General features: G+C 33.8%; 1 protein-coding gene across 2 annotated transcripts in view; it reads right to left on the minus strand.

Moving 5' to 3' along the window:
* Window positions 1–25,607, minus strand: part of ssp6 (PDZ domain-containing short spindle 6) — a 622,397-nt gene that overhangs the window by 88,609 nt on the left and 508,181 nt on the right. For both annotated transcript variants that reach the window (XM_081743712.1, XM_081743711.1), the window contains exon 3: window positions 14,552–14,654. In XM_081743712.1, the coding sequence (XP_081599838.1) occupies window positions 14,552–14,654 (103 nt within the window). The remainder of the gene's footprint in view (window positions 1–14,551; window positions 14,655–25,607) is intronic.

Below are 25,607 nucleotides of genomic sequence, written 5' to 3' on the forward strand. Positions count from 1 at the left end.
AAAGCAATAAAGCTCTTGGACTTGTTTTGAATGTCGTAATTAGCTCTACGATATTTGATATAGCCAAATATTGAAATGCTTCCTTACACAGGACAAACTGAAAATAATAAAAAAATCATTAACACCTTGAAGACAATCGGAACAAACCTAAAAGATAAGTAAGTGAGTTTTCATATGACTCTTTTATTTACGAGGGTCCCACTACAGGACACTCTGGAAAGATTAAGGAAAAACTTTCTGAAGCAATAACATTTGTCTTTCGTCGTATGTTAATGTGTACATATTTATTTTAGTACAACGGTCAATTTTATGAACAGACCGATGGGATAGTAATGGGACTACTCTTTCGTCAGTGCTAACACACTTGCACACACATACTTTATATATATACGAGGTGTATCCAAAAAGTATCGAACCTTATTTTTCCCGCGTAAACCAATGAAGCGCGGGAGATTTTCTTAATTATAAATATAAAGGAGACACTCATGCGGAGTCGTGATTTTTTCCCTGCCCTCACGAAAGCGTCACTGGCTGGCAGTCGGCCAACGAGTGAAAACGTGTAGTGAGCAGTGATATTGCAGCAAATTTTGTTTCTGCAAAATTCCGAAAACTGCGTTGCAGAAGTGTTTCCAACAATGGTGGGACCGCTGGGAAAAGGTGTGCATTACCAAGAAGACTACTTTGAGGTTTCGGATTTCAAAATCAATGTATTTTTGACAACCGAAGGTTCGATACCTTTTGAACACACCTCGTATATATCAGATTAACAAAACGTTTATATATATATATATATATATACTAGCAGCGTTCACCCCGCTTCGCTGCGGTCACCCCGGAACGCAATAAACTTTGTTACTTAGATAATTTTTACTTTTTCGCTTTCAAGTGATTTATAGCGCCTGTCAGTTATGTTAACCCGCCGAGTCACAGGGTCATGCGGGTTGCATATAAATACGTTTATTTTTATACCTATGATGAACTAATAACAAAGGATTTGTACGTATGGACACCTGAATGGTCAATTATCTCAAGACACTGGTAATTGAAAATTAAAGTGATATGATAAAAACCATCTAGGGTCCACATCCTAACAACCCCCCAAAAATGAAAGAAATCGGTTCAGCCGTATTAGCGTGATGAGCGGACAAAGGATTTTTTTTACGTATTGACACCTGATTGGTCAATTATCTCAAGACACTGGTAATTGAAAATTAAAGTGATATGATAAAAACCATCTAGGGTCCAAATCCTAACAACCCCCCAAAAATGAAAGAAATCGGTTCAGCCGTATTAGCGTGATGAGCGGACAAAGGATTTTGTGCGTTCTCTTTTATATATATATATATATATATATATATATATATATATATATATATATATATATATATATATAACAAAATTTTCAATAAAATATGTGTTGTGTCCATCGTTGTTCTATTTATTTTAACTGATGTTTCGAAGGCAATTAACTGCCTTTATCATCAGAGTTGAAGTAATTTAGGAAATTGTTGTGCAATCATTGAGGTATAATTTTAATTGTTACAACTTTATACTTGAATATGTAACAATCAAATATACAACTTATAGTTTAACTCAAATGTATAATTTTAAGTTTCTTTTATTATTATTATTATTACTATTATTATTATTATTTCTTCCCAATTTTTGCTATAGTAAGATTTACCAAATTTCACTTAATTTCAAACGTTCCTCTCTATTCAAGGTGCTACCCCGCAATTATATTTCTATTGCTTCTCTTAATAACATCCTTTTTTTATCCGAGAGTGGATCTATATTTAACAGACTCATTTCCAAACAAAATTTACTTCTAGTGCATGTTGTGCTAACGCTGCCTTTTTCGGCTGATTTAATCATGTATCTTGTATGCTTCTTACATCTGGTCTTTATTGTACATTCCGTTTGTCCAATGTATGCTAGGCCACATTCATGGGGCTAGGCCACAGTAATGGAAATGTAAAATCTGGGCTCAGGAGTGAAAAGAGTGGAAATGAAAATAGTGGAAAGCTGAGACAAGCCAATGAAAACATTGATGACCTAAGAACAAAATACTGTACACATTCTAATATGATATATGAATATCCATTATATGAGTTATATCGTGCGTCTGTGTAGTAGCTAATCTCCAGTATTCAACTTAAGTAAACAGATAACTCAATATATGAATTAAGGTGTGTTAAAAATACTTCCAAGTGCATTGATATAAATTTTGTAGGCTATGAATACTTTAATGTTTTTCGTGGACATATTCATTACATATTTCAAGAAATTGTGCATACCTTCACCAATGATTAAGAGCTGTTTGACTAATAATGACTCAGGTTAAATTTTCGTCTATAATCCGAAATAGCTATATAATTTACTTTCGCTTGATACCTCATTTGATTCAGAGCAGCTGAGGTGAATGGTTAATGTTCTTGATCCGTACTACCGCTCCAATCCCAGATTCGGTCATCTACACTGGTATATATATATAATATTTTTCAATTTCTGAGGTTAATAATGCAACATAACTTGAAAAACACATATCACATACAAATATTCTCTTCACTTACATTGTTAATACTTTTGGAGAGCGTTAGGAACATTTAGTACAGTTAACTAATAATGGTTATACTAATGGAAGGCGGAAACAACCGATTTCTTTTCTACACACTAGATCCTCTATAGGTGCGAATTCTATAACACACAAAGAGAGAAAAAGTGATTGACTGACCGCGACTCGAATATGGGACCTCCAGCATACCGTGCTGATGCGTTAATCACTACGCCACTCAGTCCGTTTCCCAAGATTGTCTAATCACATCAGGGGTCTGTGGTACAACCCACGTGGTCTGAGAGGAGAGAACCGACCTCGAGAGTGAGTGAATGTTCTACGAAGCGGACTGGGGGCGTAGTGATTAACGCATCGGCACGGTATGCTGGAGGTCTCAGGTTCAAGTCTCGGTCCAGTCAATCACTTATTCACGCTTTGTGTGTTATAATAATGGTTAGCTAGTTGATTAGTATCTAGCACCTCGTTTTGCAGCAAAGCTAAATGAGACGTGAGCCTACAGCTTAACGTGGGATCTTAACCAAATGAGCTCCCAAAGAGAATCGAACCCAGATCTTTTGCATCAAAGATCTGTACGCTAACCATATAGACACAAGGGAGTTCAATTTCTTAAGTAATAAAAATGTAGTATATCAGAAAATGTATTTTACAACCACTGCTATAAATTGCTCCAAGTATTTCAATAACTTTAAGAGTCTTATTAATAATTTATTTTCACTAACACTGTCAGGAACAACATTTTCAGAGCTTTGGTATTTATGAATTTAACAATTCTGGCTCTATGGAGAATATGATTCTTAAACTAGTATCTTCCTGAATTTCAATGTATGTGTAGGTTAGGAGAATATATGAAATAGTTATTTTATTTCTACGCATACATACGGTACACGGAGACTTTCCAAAAAGAATTATATGTAATATATGAATTATAAGAATTGGAATAATTTAACTCTTCTATATCTATATATGACATATGAACAGCTTGATATATTTATATATTGAAATTATTTATACGAATATATTTCGTAAATTATTGTTAACATTAATGAAAAGTATAAATTTAAAAGAAAATCAGGCGTACGTTATTTCAGATATTAGTCTTCTTTTCCAGAGTTCCATTACATGGACAGCAAACAAGATTAAACCTTAAAACAGTCGAATATATTAGAGAAACGCTGTTTGCGTATGCAACCTTCCTTATTTACCCCTGGAAGATTGTACCATGGGTAGTCAGTTTATATTGAATAGGACTGTATATCAATAGACTGTATAAGACTCTGTAGGTTACAGTAATGCCTTACCAGGTTTTAACCCCAAAAGTTAATAAAATGGGGAAACCAAACCTACAGAGGCACATGCTCCGGTCCTCTACCATGTCAATTTTTTAAATTTGGCTATTTCCAAAATTTAAGGGAAACCAATCAAATTGCACCAAAGATAAATTTCCACGAATTATCTTAGACTATATTCCTTAAGGTTCAAGTGTGATATTGTGAAACAGATGCGGAGATCAATCAATCTGATTGCACCAATGACCTTAGCCTATGAGTTTTAAAGTTTCGAAAGTATTAAGATGATATATTAGATGAACATCCTCAAATTTTAATTTTGGTAGTTTTTTTAGCCACGGAAGGACACAAATTAGACAATCCAAATTGACAGAATGTATATACCGGAATCCTAGAGAAAAAATTGCGAATTTTTATTTATTTAATTTTTTTATTTATTTTATCATTTTTTTTCTACTCCAAAGTTTAAGGTTAGGCCAAATATACTCGTCCCGAAGTTTGAGAAGAGTGTCTGAAAGTACTCATGACCAACGAAAGACAATGGGATCCTGTATGTATCCATATCATCATATGTTACAATCTTCTTAGTGAACATTAAGCACAACATTCACAATCTTCGCGCCATGTTAATTTAATTTTCCCGTCAAATTTTGAAATTCCCGTCAAACATAAAGTGTTTCTTTTGACAACATATTTTTGACAATTTTGTACCCATGAAAAGAGCAAGTATGACGAACAAAATTTACAGGAGTACATTGGAGTGCTAGAGAACATTTTTCGAATATTTATTTTCGGACAATTCTGAAATTTAAGAGGTGGGGGAATGTACCCATCCCAAAATATTGAATGGAGAGCATCAATACACCAATGCCCTATGAAATAGAAATGACCCTTGTAAATTATTCATTGTAGCTTTGGAAAATTCAATATTACTAATAAAACTCCAACTGACCAAAGCAGTATATATATTTTAAGTTTATACAGGGTGGCCCATTTTAATCTTTACACGGAAATATCTCGAAAACGGTTGAACATAAATGAACCAAAGAAAAACTGAAATAGAAAATGTCATGGGGCACAACAATTGGTGTTGTCGCGGTGCCTCCCAGGGCTGCTCTTCTTGGGGGCCCGAGACTCAACTTTAAAATTTTAAATGGAAACATGGGGCGAGTGATACCTCGTTCAAAAAAATCTTTAAAAACTGAAAAGCTTTCTGGCAAAAGATTTTTCATAACGGTCACCGTATTCAAAATGGCCGCTAGGACATGGTGCCTGTATCAGATAAAACGTCCAGTACCCTAACATGAAAACGTTTGAACAGAAATGAACCGAACAAAAACTCAAATAGAAAATGTCATGGGGCACAACGATTGGTGTTGTCACGGTGCCTCCCAGGGCCGCCCTTTATGTGGGCCCGGGGCTCAACATTAAAATTTTAAATGGAAACAAGGGACAAGTGATACATCGTTCGACAAATCTTTAAAAACTAAAAAGCGTTATGGCAAAAGATTTTTTATATGAGTTACCGTTTTCAAAATGACCATCAAGATATGGTGTCTGTATCAGATAAAACTTCCAGTACCACTGATATGAAAGCGGTTAAAGATAAATGAACAGAACAAAAATTCGAATAGGAAATCACAGAAAGTATTTATCATTCCACGGTTAGAGAATAACGCAACGGAGAAAAAGATTATTAAAGTATAATTGACATAATGCAAAAGATGAAATGTAGTTCTTAGAAAATCATCTTTCCTTCCGTAAGTGGATGAAGCGGGAATGAATGGTAAAATCTCAAAGGAGAACCCCACTTTTACTTGCAATAGGTATGGTTTGTCTGAAACACTTGTATGTACAAGTGACTGGTACTGTAATGAATAAAAATAAGGTGAAATTCAAGTTTAACACCCATTTGTGTTGCAAAGTGTGATTGGATGAGATAAAAGAAGCAACTGAAATGAGAAGGAAAGGTTTTAATAATACATTTTTGGAACTTGCATACATTTTTTTTTGTTTGGTTCATTTATGTTCAACCGTTTTCATATTAGTGGTATTGGACGTTTTGTCTGATACAGTCAACTTATCTTGGCGGCTATTTTTTATACGGTGACCGATATAAAAAATCTTTTGCTACAACACTTATTAGTTTTTAAAGATCTATCGAACGAGATATCACTCGCACCTTGTTTCTATTTAAAATTTTAAAGTTGGGCCCCGGGCCCCCATGAAGAGCGGCCCTGGGTGGCATCGCGACATCATAATTCGATTTGCCCCATGGTATTTCCTATTTGAGTTCTTGTTTGGTTAATTTATGTTCAATCAGTTTTGAGATATTTCCGTGGAAAGATCAAAATGGGTCACCCTGTATATTTGTGTTACAGTTTCGACTATGTAACAATCTTCCTCAGACACATTATGAGGTAGGCTATTTGGATATTTCCCTCATAATGTGTCTGAGGAAGGTTATGTTACATAGCCGAAACTGTAACGCAAATATATAATCTTAATATATATATATATATATATATATATATACTGCTTTGGTCAGTTGGAGTTTTGTTAGTAATGTGGAAATGACCCTTGTAGTCATCTACATAAGCACATAGTACCACAGAGCTGCATCAAGGAGTATAGAATAAAAAAAAAAAAATCCAACTTTTGAATTTTTGACATTTTTTACTCATAAAAAAGAACAAGAGCAGCCCAAATTTAAAATATATAAATTTGCGTCCTAGAGAGCGTTTACCAAATTTTGTTTTATGACATTTCCCATACTTATAGTATAGTTCTAGGTATCCTTTTCACAATTTTAGGGAGAGGGTGTCAATGTACCCATGAGCTATGAAAGAGTGGACCCCAATATTCAACTATATAACCATAGAACGTGATAAAGCCTCATCAAAGAGGACAAAATAGATCAACCCCTCCTATTTTAATTTTTGGCAGTTTTTTTAATCCATAAAGGGGAACAAGATGTACCAGCCAATCATACCCCAGTTCTATAGTAGCGTACCAAAATTTTAGTTTTGGTAATTTCCAAAATTTTAGAACGGTCCTGTACATCTCTCACGAAATTTAAGGGATTGGGCGAACGTACACATTGCCAAAATTTAGAGGGGGTGATCCTTTGCAGCCTTACCTCATAGCCCATAGACCACGCTCATAGCCCCTAAGTTAGGGACCCAGAGGAACAAAAATAAGACCAGATACTACTGTCTTGAGTACTATGTGGTTATAGAGTGTAAGATGTAAGGTCGTAGAAAATTATTGCCTGTATAATTGTTACTGAAGTTAAAAAAAAAAGAAAAAGAAAAATGAAACACTATTGAATTTATGCAATTCTCTTGTTTTGGTTCATTCCCATGATCTCCAATTTATAAGTTAGGTTTACAAATAATTACACACTGAATAAAATATTTTCTTTAAAAAAAACAGGTTTTGTTTAAAATACAACATGGAAAATAAAAACAAATTGTATTAAAGAGTAAAAATTGTAGTGTTTTGAGGAAAATTTTAAACATTTTGTTGTGCATGACTAAAGCGAGAAGCATGGGGAGCGCTGTGATATACTAATAAAAAAGAGAATATTATGTTATAATATCGTTAGATTTGAAAAATTTATCAAGTGATTGTATATCAAAGCCCACGCTTTTCTTTTTTATCTTGCATAATAGTTTTGTATTGTAAAAAAGTAAGTGTTTAGAATTTTTTTTTTTTTTTTTAGATTTTTGTATGATTTGTGTTACTTTTTCTGATTTTGTTTAAAGAATATCTTTTAAATTAACTTTTTTCTTTTACTTTTTAATACGATTTGTTTTATTTTGTTCGTTAATTGAAGATTCGCCGTAGAAAACAATGTAAGTGCAATCTTGAATTGTTTCAATGATTTTAACTTTTTAATACGTTTATGCCTTAGTTAGATTTTCATACCTCGTTATATGCTATGTTGTACAGTATGCGGCAAAACAAACAGTACTGAAATCACGTCGTTGACATTTATTTATTTATTGTACAACATAATGAAACATAAGAAAGGTTGTCAAATGGATGTTAACTAAAAGTTACTCAACACATATTGTAAATTTACAAGGAATCATTCCTGTACACCATGTGTTCAAAATGTTGAACATTATGTCGCACATATTCTTCATAGCTGTCCTGTAGATCGATGAACATATTAGAGAATACGGTTTGCTGGAATGACAAAGCAAATGACCGAATCTTTTCTCTTAACTCCGGTATAGTGGTAGGAAGTTATCTGTTCGGAAAATCGCTTCCTTCAGCATATAGTCCAGGATCTGACAATGGTTCTGTAGGAAAGTTTGAGTATGGAGGAATTTTCTTTAGAAATGTTTAGTAGGTATCTTACTAATTATTTTTTACTTGGGTGGACATCCGACGTCTGGTCCGTTTTCCGGCTATGACGTCAGCGGCTGCTTAATCACAGAAATGTTTATACATCGACTAATATTGGACTGATTAACATGTAATTTCCTTTTCTTTTTTCAGGGTTGCTTAGCAGGGGTCCTAGTGCGTATGTTTCTTACTAATGAATACATTCGACGCATTTCCCTGGGATGACGTCATCCAAGATGGCAGCTGATTAATCAAAAAAATGTTCGTATCTCCGCTAATATTGGACTGATTAACATGCAATTTCGTTTTTTTTTTTTTTCAGTATTGCTTAGCAAGGATCCTAGTAAGTTTTTTTCTTACTAAGGTGAACATCCTACACATTCCCTGCGATGGCGTCATAAAATATGGCGGCCGCTGAATTACAAAAATGTTCATACTTCTGGTAATATTTTACTGAAATTAACACAGAATTTCGTTATAATTTTTCATTATCGTTAAACAAATATTCTTGTAGTTGTAATTTAGGTGGTCATCCGACAAATTTTCCACATATCACATCATCTAAGATGGCGGCTGGTCAATCACAGAAATCTTTATATCTTTGGTAATATTTGATTAATCACATTGTATTTTGGTTAGTAGTTTAGACATTTTGACGAAGCGAATATCTCTAAAGTCACAATTCCACCATAATTCTAACATAATTCCAATTGAGCTACAAATATATTATTTAAATAGTATTTAAAATATACTAAACCATTTCTTAAAATTGGATTAAATATTTAATCATACTTAAACTATATTAACATTCAACATTTACATACAAAATAACACATACATCCGTTCCTCTTATTAATATCGAGAACTAAAAAATCCAACTCAGTTTTTAATCCAGTAAACTATGTGCTCAATCAAATCCTTTTAGCTAAAATATGTTTCAACATAATAATTAATTAATAAGTATTTAGTGAATAATAATGAAATAATTACAAACAGCTGCGTTCATTCTGATATTATAAATATTATTAACATATGTCAATACCCTTTCCTACAAAAAATTCCGTTTATAATATGAGGTGTATGAGAAGTTTTGAATTATAGTAGATATATGATAAACAAATCAATGTAATATACAATGAACGTCATCACCACCTTTTTAAGATTTAATCTAAAAAGAATTTTAGATGTTGAATCCGACTCCTTACACTCCTACACTTGCAAAAGGAACATGTTACCGTATTTTTTTCCAAACCCATGAGGAATTTGTAGATGTCAAACAAATACATGTCCCAATAAAAATCATTAGAATACTGCCGTAAGTTTTGTTTTGGCATCAAGCAAGTCTTCTGTCACTTCGAAACCAAAATCACCAGGGTCTAAGTGAACAACTCTGTCATCAATACAGTCCGTTCAAAGTGATCTTAATAAGAATCCTATAACACTCTTGCTTCAAGGTGACAAGTCGTTAACGTCTACATTTTTTCCATGATGATACTAACAAGATGTGCAATGGGATCCTTTCTTCAGTAGCTGTACTAAGTATTCTTCTGCAGTTTTAAGTCTTTTCTCTACATCATTCCAGTCAGGCGGCAGTCCAAAATTGCCCAAATATATGCTCGATGCAGAATGAGTAACTGGTTTCTTTGTACCGAACTTACTAGTGTACTAAATGGCTGGAAGCAGTTTGTACAGGTCTTCTCACATTTTTCGGTAAACGGCACCAACCGGCAGAAGTTGTGTGGAATCACCAACTCCAGTGTGCATCCACATTTCTTGTAAAGTAATTTGATGAAGAGTAGGCCAATGAAACAATGCTAATACAATTATGTTAGTGTCAGCACTAATGAGAACAATTTTGGTGAACTCACATTGGGATGCATACTTGGAATGAATCATCATTCTAAAATCAGCTTCTTCTAATAATAAGCAATTTATTTCTGGATGATTAACTTGCATTCCATTTTACACAGATCTACAGTTGAATATAATCTAACCTTCACTACTACAGACGGCACTATTGGTAGCAATGGCGCTTGAAGAAAGACATAAATTATTTCGCAATAAACTCTTGTATAATAGCAGTTTGTAGTGGCTTTGGAGTTGGAGGCTATATCTATAACAGAAGCTCTATTTTGCCTTCGCATTCTCTCGTGGTTTTTTTTTTTTTTTTTTTTTTTTTTTTTTTTTTTTTTACAATTTGTGGTAGCTGCCGAACACACAATGGACCCTTCCACAGTTCTTCGTGATGTTCTGAATATGCATATGTAAAGTAACAAGAAGCTACTTCACCACAAGTTTTCTTGTCAGTTTTCATCACTTTCCAGATATAATTCATAACATCCACAATGTGACAAGTTTTCTGATCCTTCTGGAACATGAGACGATCATTGGTGATGCTCAAAGATGTTTCGAGCTCTTCCAATAACGTACTCTTTCCGTAGCTTTCTCATAAACCCTTCTTCATTGAAGAGTAGAGAATTATTAGACAGATCATACTTGAGAAATTCTTGCGTGTTATATCCACGAGCTTGACCAACCTGTATCATCCTATAGGCAAAACTGACTTATTTCTCTTGCTTTTTCCTGTACTTGATGCTACGTAACTATGAAATAATACTAGCATTAATTTGTGAATAGTATTGGAGACCATTCTTGTTTTCTCTTCACATAGTGTCTTACCCAACGTAGAATAGGCCTCATTAACTATTTGGGAAACGTTAAGATTTTTTCTTTTACATATTGTGGAACTAGTGTTTTCGTTAGGACACATTTCAAACAGATTACCTTTCTGCAAAATGTATTGAAACATTGAAGTTACCTTTTCATCTACGCTCTGTATCTGTTTTTTTTCGGGGGGGGGGGGGGGATCATGGTGAACATTTAACTCTTCGACAAAAGATCTACAATATTTAATGACATAATTCTTGGAAAATGGGTCGAATGTCCAGCTAAGTTAACAGCACCGTCACATACTAAGTTTCCCTTTTAAAAAATGAAACAAACTTTCATGATGATCAGTCAAATATTACCAGAGATATGAAGATTTCTGTGATTGAGCAGGCGACATCTTGGATGATGTGATATGTGGAAAATTTGTCGAATGACCACCTAAATTACAACTACAAGAATATTTGTTTAGCGATAATGAAAAATTATAACGAAATTCTGTTAATTTCAGTAAAATATTACCAGAAGTATGAACATTTTTGTAATTGAGCAGCCGCCATCTTGGATGATGTCATCGCAGAGAATGTGTAGGATGTTCACCTTAGTAAGAAAAAAACTTACTAGGATCCTTGCTAAGCAATACTGAAAAAAAAAAAAACGAAATTGCATGTTAATCAGTCCAATATTAGCGGAGATACGAACATTTTTTTGATTAATCAGCTGCCATCTTGGATGACGTCATCCCAGGGAAATGCGTCGAATGTATTCATTAGTAAGAAACATACGTACTAGGACCCCTGCTAAGCAACCCTGAAAGAAAAAAAGGAAATAACATGTTAATCAGTCCAATATTAGTCGATATATAAACATTTCTGTGATTAAGCAGCCTCCATCTTTGATGGCGTCATAGCCAGAAAACGTACCAGATGTCGGATGTCCACCCAAGTAAGACACCTACTAAACATTTCTGAAGAAAAATTCTCCATACTCAAACTTTCCTACAGAACCACAGCTAGATCCAGGACTAATACCCCGTATGTAGGCATCTGGAGTCATGAGGTGAGGGGATTGAAAAGGATATGGAAATCCCGTTCTACAGCAAATCAAGCGATGTCCAAACTCCTGTGAGCAGAAGGGTAAGTGACTCACTTGCAGTGTGGGAAATAGCTCAGTCTTGCTTCATCCATTGTTGTTATAACGACAGAGTTTTCGTGCGGTAAAATCTGCACAAATTATGCATGACAGGGTCAATAATCAACTGCCGATTGATGTGGCGATCAAAGTACACATGGGCTTTCATCACTGAACCATATGTTACTGATGAAATCTAAATTTTCATATGCCACAGTTAACACTCCAGAGCAATACAGTAGACGTCCACGCTAATCTCCTGCAGTGAGACGCTGCCCCACACCGTATGAGCGGAAATATTGCTCGACAATAAGTACCTCCTCCTCTGTTGTGAGTAACATTATCTTCTCACCAACTGCACACTACGCTAGTCCACACACAACTGAGCACACACATGGCACTCACAGCTCATACCACATACCATCTGAGCGCCATCCGTACGTGAATTTCAGTACTGTTTGTTTTGCCGCATACTGTATTTCTAAGCAACAGTATTTTCTATTTTGTGACGCTTTACAATTTACTATCTTTTGTCTCTATTGTTACAGTAACTATAGTTTTTGGCACTTACATTGTTTTCCATAGCGCGTCTTCAATTTTTTAAAAGAAAGTATGATTAAAAAACTTTTTATTTGATTTTTTTCAAATGTGTTTTGAAAAATAGTGCAGAAATCTGAAATTTTGTTCGAACTTGCTAGACAATCTCGTTTTAGTGAAGAGTAAAGCTGATTGCATATGAAGAGCTTGGTATCGATGTTTAAAAATCAAACAAGAGGTCTAACTTTAAAATATATATACAATAAAAGGAATAATGGAATATTGCATTGTCACTGGACTTTTGTCGTTGTGAAAAATTTCATCGGGAAAGGACAACTTTGATGACTTATAACTTGGGAAAGAAGATCTGCAAAGAAAGAAATTTCACATTCGCACTAAACAAGTTAACGTCTTCTACTATGCTGTTTATGGAGATCAGCTGAGTTCACCTAAGATCATGCAACATATACTATACTTCTGACTCATTTTCTAACCAGTTGAGAATGCTCCAAGAGCATTGCTAGAACGAACTTAAAAAGAATTAATTTTTCTTATTAACTTCTGCAGCCTTTATACAAATTGTTCTATGTACTTTATTATTATACGCATTAAACAATTTTTGTAATATATCTATCCATTTTTAATTTCCTTGACTACGACATTTTTCCCACATGTTTTGGTTAAGAGTTCTGTTAAAACGATCTACGATATGTTGTTTTACGAAGACACATGCTCAAAATTGGAAAATTCGCAAAATATCATCTATGACTTATGGTTCCTGAGATACGCCTCCTCAAATCTCCCGAAATACGAATCTTTTTGGTCAATATCTGGGAACAGTGGCCATTTGGCCAGTGGCCCCGGTTACCATTTGGCAACAAAATGTCCACCATTCTGTTAAGCATTGATCAACACCAATATCATCTCTCTATAACTTATGGTTCCGGAGATATGGCTCCTTAAATCTCCGAAATCGGAACGTTTTGGCCAGATATCGGAACATTTTGGAACGGTTAGGGTGACGCTAAAAATTTCATCACTTTCTCAGATAGGTTTTGATGCTCTATCGAATGGGGGGCTCAAAATTTAAAAAATTAAAATAACAGACACACACACAAAGACATCGAGAATTCAGTAACGAACTTTTTAAGTTCATTGAAAATATCAAATAAAAGGGAAAATATTGTTACTGCAAAAAACATGCCGATAAAAAGGGGGCAGACTTTTGAAACGGGTGGAATCAAGTATTAACGTACTGCATATACTAGCATTCTACATCTTTCCCTGCCGCCTTATTGATGGATTGTAGCAAACGTCCTCTTCAGTACTGAAGCTATATGAGACAGGGCTCTTTATCTTAGCGTGGAATCCAAACCACATAAATTCCTATGGGGACTCAAACCCAAACCTCATCTTCTCCTGTACTGAAGGCGCGTATGCTAATTATATAGTCACAGAGGCCCTCATCCGCTTTATTTTTCAAATCACCAACAGTGATTTCTAAGACTGAGGATCCGCCGGGTACAGAAACATGGAAAAACAGCCCAAAGTGCCAACGTTTGTACATTAGAAGCGTTTTGTTACATATTTCCGAGAAGATTGACCATGTTTTACAGTTATATTTTTATCATTGTATGGAACTGATAACATTTACGTATAAATTGGTGTCTAGGTTCCATTAGTCTTGAGGCTAAATAATAGAACATATGGGGCCTTATGCAGAGTCCTTTTGACGTATGATTAACGTCATACTAGAGGCCTGACTACTGCAGGAAAGATATTTTAGTCGAACTCTTTAGTATGGCACTAATGACGCGTCAGAACGACTCTGCATAAGGTAGATAATTTCTAAATTAAGTATCATGGAATTAATGACCATTCTCTTACAGTTTTTCAAGTGCATTATAAACTTGAAATATCATCTTAATAGACAGCATTGAAATCTTTAGTAATTGGAAAATAAGAAACTGCTAAAATGGAGATTATACTTTTATCATACCTTCTCTCATCCCAGCACGAAAAGCAGGTCCATCATAATCTACGTAGTCCACGTACGTGATCACCTCTATCTCTTGTTCCTTTTTATAATGTATACCGTAGCTCTGAAACAAAAGAATAAGAAAATGTTTAATGCACAGATCCTTATAAAACTGCATAGGTAAGTAATCTTTAAATTACAGTTTTCATAACCATGACTGCTACGAACGAAATTCCAAAGCCCTATACCGAAGAATTGTTACGTAACAACGCAATCAGCATCAGCTGCAAGTTAAACATGAAACTAAGCCGTCAATTTTATAGACGGGTTAATGTATATATATTTGGTATTAACACTATCTGTATTGTTCACAAGATTCAACAACCATTGAATGACAAAGATGGGATAAAAATAACAAATGTTTCATAAGCAGGCCAGCAGCACTTTTTATACTTATATTTATCACACACATAAACACACACATAAATACATAATACATAATATCCGGACCTTAAAGGCAGAGGGGAGTAAGTAATTTTTTTCTGAAAATGAGTTACTGCCAGATTTGAAACGCGTGTTCTGATATCTCTTATTCTTAGAAAGCTTGTAGTTGTATTATGAATACTTTATCAAATAGCAATAATAAAATTGGATATAAGTCCGAAGGCACTTAAAGGCAAAAAGAAAGTAAGTCTCTGTTTTCTGTCTCTCCTGAAAATTTAATAAAAATGACTTACTCCTCTCTGCCTTTAAGGTCCGGATATTTTATATATATGTATGTATGTATGTATGTGTGAAAATTGTAGAAACCGGAACTTGAGTGAAGTGAAAATCTGTCTGTAACGGAAACTTCGAAATCCTGGCAGTTATTATGATAATTTATTTATAAATATTTTGTATAGAACAGAAACACCCCTATAACCCGAAACCGAAAAGAAAAGGTAATCTCCAGGAGCTTTCATAGCTTGTATAATGAAACCTTTGTTTCACAAATCCAAGTCAGTAAGATGTTTCTGTATCTTTTACCGTGTATTTGTCTTATTCGGAGATTAAGAGATCAACATAGAAATGTCGCTTGATAGCAAATGTGGTTCCTCCTCTGCTTCTCCTTGTTTCTAAATAGCGCATCACAGGACACTGTCAGAAAGCATTCCTTCTGTCGCTTTTTTTCATAATGCTCTTTGTTTTACTGCAGGATAAGAAACCCTGTAGCAACGTGATTCACTGATTATTTTAGTTGTACCCATTTTTCTACTTGCAGTTGTTTTTAATTCTCCAACTTGTCCTGGACATGAGAACTTTAAAACAGACGCAGCCTTGAACACTGGAACCCACAACTCTTTCTATCGATAGTTTACCAAAATCTGAGACTCTTTAAATTTTCCTTTGGCCTGTGTACATTCACTAATTTTATCCCAAGCATAAATATCTAGAGCATTATGGATGAAAACCTGTCAACATTAAAACACAAACAAACAAACAAACACAGATATATATATATATATATATATATATATATATATATATATATATATATATATATATATATATATATATATATATATATATATATCGGGTGTTGCAAAATAAGTGTTACAACTCTTGGGAGGTGACTCCTGCCACTGAAACAAGAAAAAAAGTTCTCTTCAACTTTCTGCTATCGGACATAGTTTCAGATCTACAAGGTGCCGAAACCGTGGGAAAATGACTTTCGGACGCCAATAGTTCGGAAACTATCCAACATAAAGAGGGCGGGTAAAAAATTCACTGAAGAAGTCATACCTGCTCTATTGAATTTTGCATGTTTCACAATCCTACCGTGCACACGCAAGGGATTCCCCAAAGGAACGTAGGGAGTCCCGGATAATCTGCCAAATGAAACTTGGTCTAAATGGATATGAATTGATAGGTTTTCTACCAGGTAACAATAATTCGTTTGTCTTAAGTCGATATCTGGAACAAATACAAAATGGCGGACACCTTTAAGCACGTTGTGTGTGGTTGCATAATCGCCAGGTACGGATGCTGGCCAACAATGACGTTCTGAGTATTAATTGTAGCGAATTTGTACTCAAATGCTCTAGAAAGACATCTGGAGTGTCGGTAGAGCATAACAGACGAAGCAGGGTGATTCACATGTGTGGAAACACTTAACGAAAAATGCCAAGAAATGAACTCATACTCAGTAAACGTGAATTCAAAGTGTCGGAAATGTAAGGATTAGCGTCAAAAACATGAAAGCCATTGCCAATTTACCAATAATATTCCCTCAAACCGATGCAATATGATGTGCATGATTGCATACCAATAAGGATGGAACAACTGAGGCCAAGTTCAAATTGTGCAATGGACTCAGTAAGAAACTGGGTAAACTAAATGAATGTCACTAGTGGGATCGCATGATCGATATTGAAATGTGGCCAATGTGTGTTGATATCAACATGTAGCTAATGGACAAATGTCAACATGTCCCACTACTGCCGGGACATCGTCCCACGTGGGAAAAATAGGAAAATAACTACTCGGGTCTTGAATCTGATGCCGTGGGCTCCCAGTAGGATTGGAAACTGCGACCACGCGAGCAAAAGCGAGCGCTCTAGCCCTGAGGTTCGAAGGAGCCTCACTTTCTCTGTATTCGTTTCTTTGAGGAGTACCCATTTTGTTTGGCAAGCCCTCTTGTACAGCCTCCAGACATACTTGTGTGTTTCATTTTGTTACTCTTACTGCACAGTTGTAAACAATCAGAGCTTTAAGACGTTTCTTCCTATTTCTCATGTCGTTTTATTTTCCATATGTATGGTGTTCCTGCTGTAGTGTTAAATGTGCCAAATCGGCTCATTTTCGTCTTTGTCTCGGCATGTGCACTGTGTGTAAGATACGAATTTCTAGAGATATTTTCCTATATTTCGAGTACGTCATATGTCTCAGAAGACGTGGGACATGATATATATTTGTTATTTTCACGCTCTATCAGAATTTGAACCATGCATTAAGAGATTTCTTTTCATATGTGTCGACTGTGGGACAATGTCCTAAACAAAGAGGGACATTGATACAATCGTGTTCTAGTTACGTTCTACCAAAAGGTGCAGCAATGTGTAATAGCAGAATGTAATAGCAGAATGTACAACGTTATTTTCCTAGTTTTCGCACGTGAGATGGTGTCCCAGCAGTAGTGGGACATGTTGACATTTGTCCATTAGCTACATGTTGATATCAACACACACATTGGCACATTTCAATATCGATCATGCGATCCCTCTAGTGACATTCATTTAGTTTACCCAGTTTCTTACTGAGTCCATTGCACAATTTGAACTTGGCCTCAGTTGTTGCATCCTTATTGGTATGCAATCATGCACATCATATTGCATCGGTTTGAGGGAATATTATTGGTGAATTGGCAATGGCTTTCATGTTTTTGACGCTAATCCTTACATTTCCGACGCTTTGAATTCACGTTTACTGAGTATGAGTGCATTTCTTGGCATTTTTCGTTAAGTGTTTCCACACATGTGAATCACCCTGCTTCGTCTGTTATGCTCTACCGACACTCCAGATATCTTTCTGGAGGATTTAAGTACAAATTCGCTACAATTAATACTCAGAACGTCACTGTTGGCCAGCATCCGTACCTGGCGATTATGCAACCACACACAACGTGCTTAAAGGTGTCCGCCATTTTGTATTTGTTCCAGATATCGACTTAAGACAAACGAATTATTGTTACCTGGTAGAAAACCTATCAATTCATATCCATTTAGACCAAGTTTCATTTGGCAGATTATCCGGGACTCCCTACGTTCCTTTGGGGAATCCCTTGCGCGTGCACGGTAGGATTGTGAAACATGCAAAATTCAATAGAGCAGGTATGACTTCTTCAGTGAATTTTTTACCCGCCCTCTTTATGTTGGATAGTTTCCGAACTATTGGCTTCCGAAAGTCATTTTCCCACGGTTTCGGCACCTTGTAGATCTGAAACTATGTCCGATAGCAGAAAGTTGAAGAGAACTTTTTTTCTTGTTTCAGTGGCAGGAGTCACCTCCCAAGAGTTGTAACACTTATTTTGCAACACCCGATATATATATATATATATATATATATATATATATATATATATATATATACACAAACAAACAAACAAACACATAGATATAGGTTATGAAAGTTATTTAATAAAATTTTTCAGTGTTTTGTGTTTGAGATGAGTATTAAGTGTGCTGTTTTCTTTTTCCTGTGCGCTATAGAGACAATGCCTAAAAAACATGTAACTGTTACTTTAGACTATAAAGCAAAAGATTGATGCCAGGAAAGGACAAAATTTTAGTTAAAAAATCATGTGTCGTTTTGTCAAAAAAAAAAAAAAAAAAACGGTTAGACACAAGGACAAAATACTGAAATGATAGATGAAAGGGAATGATAACGTGAAACGAGTCGGAAAAGTAGCAGACAGTGAGAAAATTACTGTGTTCATATGCAAATGATTTGTAAGTGCTCCATTGAGAAACTTTGCCCATTTCCGGTCGTGCGTGTCTCACAAGCTCGATCTCTTTCGATTTGAAAACCCTGGAGAAGACTGATCCAAAGCGTCGTCTCTGCTTGTACAGTTTTATGTCCAGGCATAACGTCGTGTGAAAAGAAGCTCTTGGTAAGTAAAAACATGTCGATTCGATTATTATTGTTAACATCATTATTATGCAATAAACCCTAAGTGGAACAATAACAGCTTGTGGGATAAGGATACCATGTCATGATAGTACAAAACAATTAAGCTTAAATTCTATCGTATATAACTTTACAAAATAAAATTATTCCAAACGAGATTTATAATAATTATTCAGATAAAGCTTTACAAAAGAAAATGAAAAATCAAATATCAGTGGAAGACACATTAAGAATTTCAAAGAATAGAAGTATCCAAAATATTATGACGATGCTATTTTAATAAACAAAGAAATTACAGATGAAAACCCATCAAGCTTACAACATGTGGAAGAAACACTTGTAGATGAGTTTGAGAAGGTGTATTTACATTTTTGAGAACTTTACAAAGGTAGAAAGGACTTTATAAACATGAAGTGTGTTATGTTGGTTATTAAGAAAACAACAGATTTTGATGGTGAATTTAGAATATCCGAGAAGAGTAACACTATAATGAAAATGTTATTCAAGAAATTAGGCAATTCAAGTAATATCAACACTGGTAAAGAACAATTAAAACTACTAAAGAATTTTAATGATGTTGTTAAGAAGTAATTGATAAACATAAAACAGAAATCTATTACACACATCCAACTTTTACAACTCGTCAAGCCTTTAAACCTGATATAAATAGTCTATACTACAAAATAAAATGAAATCTTTCAGTCTAATGTCTCACGATTATGCCCATTAGGCTAAGGAAGACAATGATTAAGGCAAGTGAATGATGATGGAAAAATTGGAGGAACGACAATATGGGAGGAAACTGCTGTACCTGGAGAAAACTCACGGACAGAATGTTGCCTACCAAAAATTTACATGGCCAGGGGTTGAACCAGGGACATCACGAACCAGATGTAAGCGCTTCACCACTGAGCCCCCGTGCCCGTGTTATACAAGTTCAAGTTATCATAGTTCACGTTTTTTTTTTTATATATATAAACAAGAAGAATTATTAATATCGGCAATGGTATCCGATCTAAAAGTTGCTGGAAGAGAACAACTTGCATCAACTGAAGATAATATTAAAAATATAATTATAAGTGATAGAAAAAGATCTGAAGATGTTTTAAAATTATTACAAGACACGTATATAAAGAAGGACGAGTTTGATATTTTAACTGTCGGATTAACATTTTTAAGAATGAATATAGAGAAGTAAATAATATTATGAATCAATATATAGAAGAAATTATAAAATAAATATTATATAATCATTCTAATTAACGTGAAAGTTAATGTTTCAGAGTTTAATAGATATAATCATTTTAAATTATGGCTTTCTAAAGGTAAATTATAGATTTTCAGTCAAACAGCAACAGGATCATTACTATTTAACCTAAATCATGGTTTGTATACTTCATTGTCTTCAGAATGAAACAGCCTTTTAAACAGTAATATTCAAATTTCCCTATTATGTCCCCGAGGCCAGAAATTTGAGAGAAATTGGAATTTTTCTGATTTTTTTCAAATTTTAATCCCTTCTGTACCTCCCTGTGTTAACGCACAGATTTCAAAATCAACTGAAAAATATTAATGGGTGTACTAAATGTGTGTACAAAATTTCAAGCTTCTATCTTGAATAGTAAGGGCGGGAAAAATATTTACCAGTGAGTTAAGAATGTCCCCAATGCCCAGATGACCCGAATGTAATATAAACATTTTCTGAGACACCCCTTTTATCCTAGGATCATGGTTCGTACATCATTCTCTTTAGAATAGATTAGATTAGATTAGATTTATTAATCATTCTCTGGACCATGTTACATGTACATTTGTACAAAATGGTATAGAACTCGTCAGTACATAATTTCAATACAATATTTAAAACAAATACAATGCTCTTGTGTTCAACAACTTGTGAAAATAGATATAGGTTAAACGAATTAATTACTATTTTAATTACTGTATATTTGTATTTACCATCTTAACTATATATAAAACTACATGAACTGATATAAATCTAGTATATACAATTGGAATATAATTACTTTTGGAAGTTTCAAAGTTTGCTGCTAAAATATTCATTTACAGTATAAAATGTGTTTTCTAATAGTAGTTTGCGCACTGAGTTCACAAAGAAACTCTTTCCATGACTATTTTTTATGTACTCAGGTAGTTTATTATACAACTTTACACCCATATAGATGTGTGATTTTCCGTATGCAGATGTTCTATGATACACAGTGGATAAGTTATCTTTTCCACGTGTAAGATAGTTGTGAGTATCACCATCTCTTTTAATATTATCTAAATGATCCCAGGTAAATTCCAGAAGTTCAAATATGTATAAAGAACGAACTGTTATCATATTCAATGATTCAAAAAGTTTCGGTGATTTAGTAATGATTCTTAAGACACATTTTTGTTGTTTAAATATATTCTGAAGCTTCGGCGAAGACCCCCAGAACAAAATTCCGTATTTAATATGGAAAAAGAATATGGTATAGTACAGGGACAGAATTGATTGCAGATTAAGTATTGGGACTAGAGTTCGTATTATGTACATAATCTGGGCTAATTTTTTGCTTAGTTTCTCTACGTGTTCTTGCCATGAAAATTATCATTCAGATACATACCTAAAATTTTACAGTATTAGTAAATGTACATATTTCATTATTCAATGATATCTGTGGCATTTGGTGTGATATTCTGTGAGATAAAAGGTAGAAAACACACTTTGTTTTATCTGCATTTAGTTTTAATTTATTTGAAGAAAACCAATGCGTAAGTTGGGATGTTGTAAGATCAATGGTGAACGACAGTATTTGTTATTATTGAGATTATACTTTCAAATCCACCGACACACAGAATAATAGATTTAGGCGACGAAATGTTAGATGTTATTAACCAAATTTTTAAAAACTAAATATAATGATGAGTATCTTATACAAATATATTAAGATAGAGAGATGATAAAGTGTCAGATAAATGGTCCGAGTTTGATTACTCGCATAATAGTTGTATATATAAAAGTAATGTAATGTAATTCAACGTGTTTAGCTTTTTTGTGCATTTACATATAAATTATAAAAAAAATGGTTTTGAAAAGTAAGAAAGATGATCTATTAATTTGTTTCATAGAAAAAAAAATGAAGTTGTGGGAAAACTATTATAAAATTGTGAACAAATGTTACCTATATATATAGTAAAATATAGAAGGGTGTTGAGACTTAATGTATGAGCAATTTAAACTTCAGAATAATGTTAAAATACTAGAGGCGCTAACAGAAAAATACTATTGTTCAAGTAAAAATAATTATTGTTAATACAAAGATATATACCAGAATTAAATTGGAATAGTAAAAATAAAAATGAATCCGACAATAACAGAGACAGTCATGACGAGGTAGATCCTTAGCTGTATATATTTAAAAATCAAATAATTCTTAATAACATATTTGTGAGTATGAAGGGTATGGGAATGAAACGCTCAAAATTTTTATATAATAATTAAAATATGAATTTCATTAATCGTAGTGTTAAGAGAGAGATGGAAAATAGAAATAAAACGATTAAAGTAGAAAACAAGAAGATGAGTAAAAATGTTAAGAATAAAAGTATGAAATATTAAATGAGATCACACGATCAAAAGAGAAAACAGTAATATGAAAGTTTTAATAACTATACGGTAATTGAATTGAAAAATGTTATGTAAAGAAAAGAGGATATGAGATTATTCCCAATCAAGAAAACCTGAACTAATTGACTGTATTAAACATGAACTAAAACAATTACAAAAAGACAAATATAACAAATAAAAGTTGTTAAAACTTTCCCAATTAAAGGAATTTTAGAAAAATAAAAGCCAGAGAGAATTTAACTAAAATTTAAATCAAAATAAATATAATTTAAGAATAGACTGTAAACATCTAGAATACAAAATGTTGGAGGATATAAAGATCCTACTAAATGTTTAAATGCGAAAGGTAGAGTTCCTAAAAATTAACGTAGTTTCGAACTTTTTAATGTGCTTAAAGTAAATATATTATTTGTTTGCACATTTAAACAGGAAATAAAATAGAAAAACACAACCTTAAAACAACAAATGAAATAACTTTTGAATTACAGACTTAAATGAATTTTACAAAGACGCTGTAATTAAAATCAAAATAGAAATAGAAACATTTCAAGACAGGGGATCGAAATGGACGTTGCATGCTATAGATTTGTTTTCAATTAAGAACTAATAAATACATTCCAATATTGGTCTTCTTAATCAGAACTACTCAATATAATTTAGAAAAGCCTGTGCTAATGTTAAGAACAAAGATTAAAGAATGTTTCTTATGGTCAAACATATCTGCGTTGTATCCTGTTAATAAAGATGAACAAAGAATTCCTAAATATGGACATTATGAGGATAAGATTGAAAATGTCATTAAAGACATTCCTATTCCTTTTTGAATCTATATTATAAAATTGAAAGTGGCTATGTTTGTAACTCTTAATCTCTTCAACCACCAAATCGATCTCAATCAAACTTTTAACGTAGATGCAGTTTTGGCCTGGAAGTGTTTTTAGCTATTCACTTAGACAGTTGAACTTAGGGGGGGGGGGGGAAATAGAAAAAAAATAAATAAAACATAATAACTCTTGAGCCACCCAACCGATCTTGATCAAATTTTCCATGTAGTTGATGTTCGGAACTGGCATGATTTTTATCATTTCAATTTGACGGAGCAACGTAGGGAAGGGGGGAGGGGAAGATGTACAAAAATCAATAAATATAAAAATAAAAGTGACTATGTTCGTAAATTAATAACTCTTGAGTCACCCGATCGATCTCAATGAAATTTTCAACATATATGAAGTTTGAACCTGGGAAGTTTTTTATCATTTCATTTTGACAGTAGATCTTAGGGGAGGGGTAGAGGAGAAATATATATGAAAACGAATAAAACTTAACAACTCTTGAACAACCCAACCGATCTCGATCAAATTTTCAACATAGATAAGGTTCAAGCCTGGGATGTTTTCTTCATTTCACTTTTACAGTGCAACGAAGGGGAGGGGGAGGAGGTAGATATATGTAAAAAAAAAAAAGTAAAAATAATAGTGACTGTCTTTGTGATTTTATCACGCTTAAACCACCCGACCGATCTTAATCAAATTTTTAATATGGATGAGGTTCGGACCTGGGATGGTTTTTATTATATCAATTTGGCAGTAGAACTTAGGGGGGGGAGGAGAGGGGGCAGATATATAAAAATAAATAAAACTTAATAACTCTTGAACCACCCGACCAATCTCAATCAAATTTTCAACATAGATGACGTTCGGGCTTTGGATAATTGTTATTATTTAAATTTGATGGTGCAACGTAGGCAAGGGAGAGGGGGAGGCGGATATATATGTAGAAAAAAATTAAACTAACTGTCCTTGTGACTTCACTCTTGAACCACTTGACCGATCTGAATCAAATTTTGAACATAGATCAGGTTCGGGCCTGGGATGGTATTTATCTATTCACTTTGACGATAAAACTTAGGGGAGGGAAAGGAGGGGGAGATATATATAAAAGTAATTAAAACTTAATTACTGTTCAACCATAGGACCGATCTCGATCAAATTTTCAACCTAGATGAAGTACGAACATGGGATAATTTTTGTCATATCACTTTGACGATGTAACTTAAAGGAGGGGGAAAGACATTTACAAATGATCGAAAATGACCGATATTAGTATCGAATCTATAGTTTTTGAGGTCGCTGAGATGAACAATGACAATTCTGATGCCTTTTAAATCCAAATTCAGCCTCGAAAATTGTGGAAGGGGAGAGGATATATATCATCGAAAATGACCAATATCAAGAAGCGCTTAGTAATAGTAAAACGTGACTGACTAACGAAACATATTACTATTTTCTCTTAATTTAACCCAGCCAAGCGGGTAATTGATGCTAGTTATAGATAAGTTTGAAAATAGAAAGGATATGTGTATTGCTGTATTTGGCTCTGGTAAGAAATTTTCAATTTTTCCACTATGAATTGCAAGAGAAAAAAGAAAATCATATTCGTCTGTTATATTTTAAAGACAAAAGGAATAGTCATTATTGTTGGATTAAAACAATTAACTACAAATTAACACACGAGATTTTTATGTGAAAGATGGCGGCAAAACATTTTGAATCAGAATTAGTAAAGAACATGAAAAATATTATGGATTATAATTCTGCTGCATAAATAATATTACCAAAAGAATGGAATACAATTCTTAAATTTATTCATCACAAACGCTCTTTAAGATTTCCACTTACAACAATTGCACTTTGAATCGATATAAAAGCAAATTAATACATCTCACAACCTGATCCAAGAATATTTTATTCAATTGCATATCAAGCACACAAACTGAACAATTTCACTTATTAC

The sequence above is a fragment of the Thermobia domestica genome, chromosome 17 (genome assembly GCF_964235325.1).
Source record: "Thermobia domestica chromosome 17, izTheDome1.hap1.1, whole genome shotgun sequence".
Classification (NCBI taxonomy): Eukaryota; Metazoa; Arthropoda; class Insecta; order Zygentoma; family Lepismatidae; genus Thermobia; species Thermobia domestica.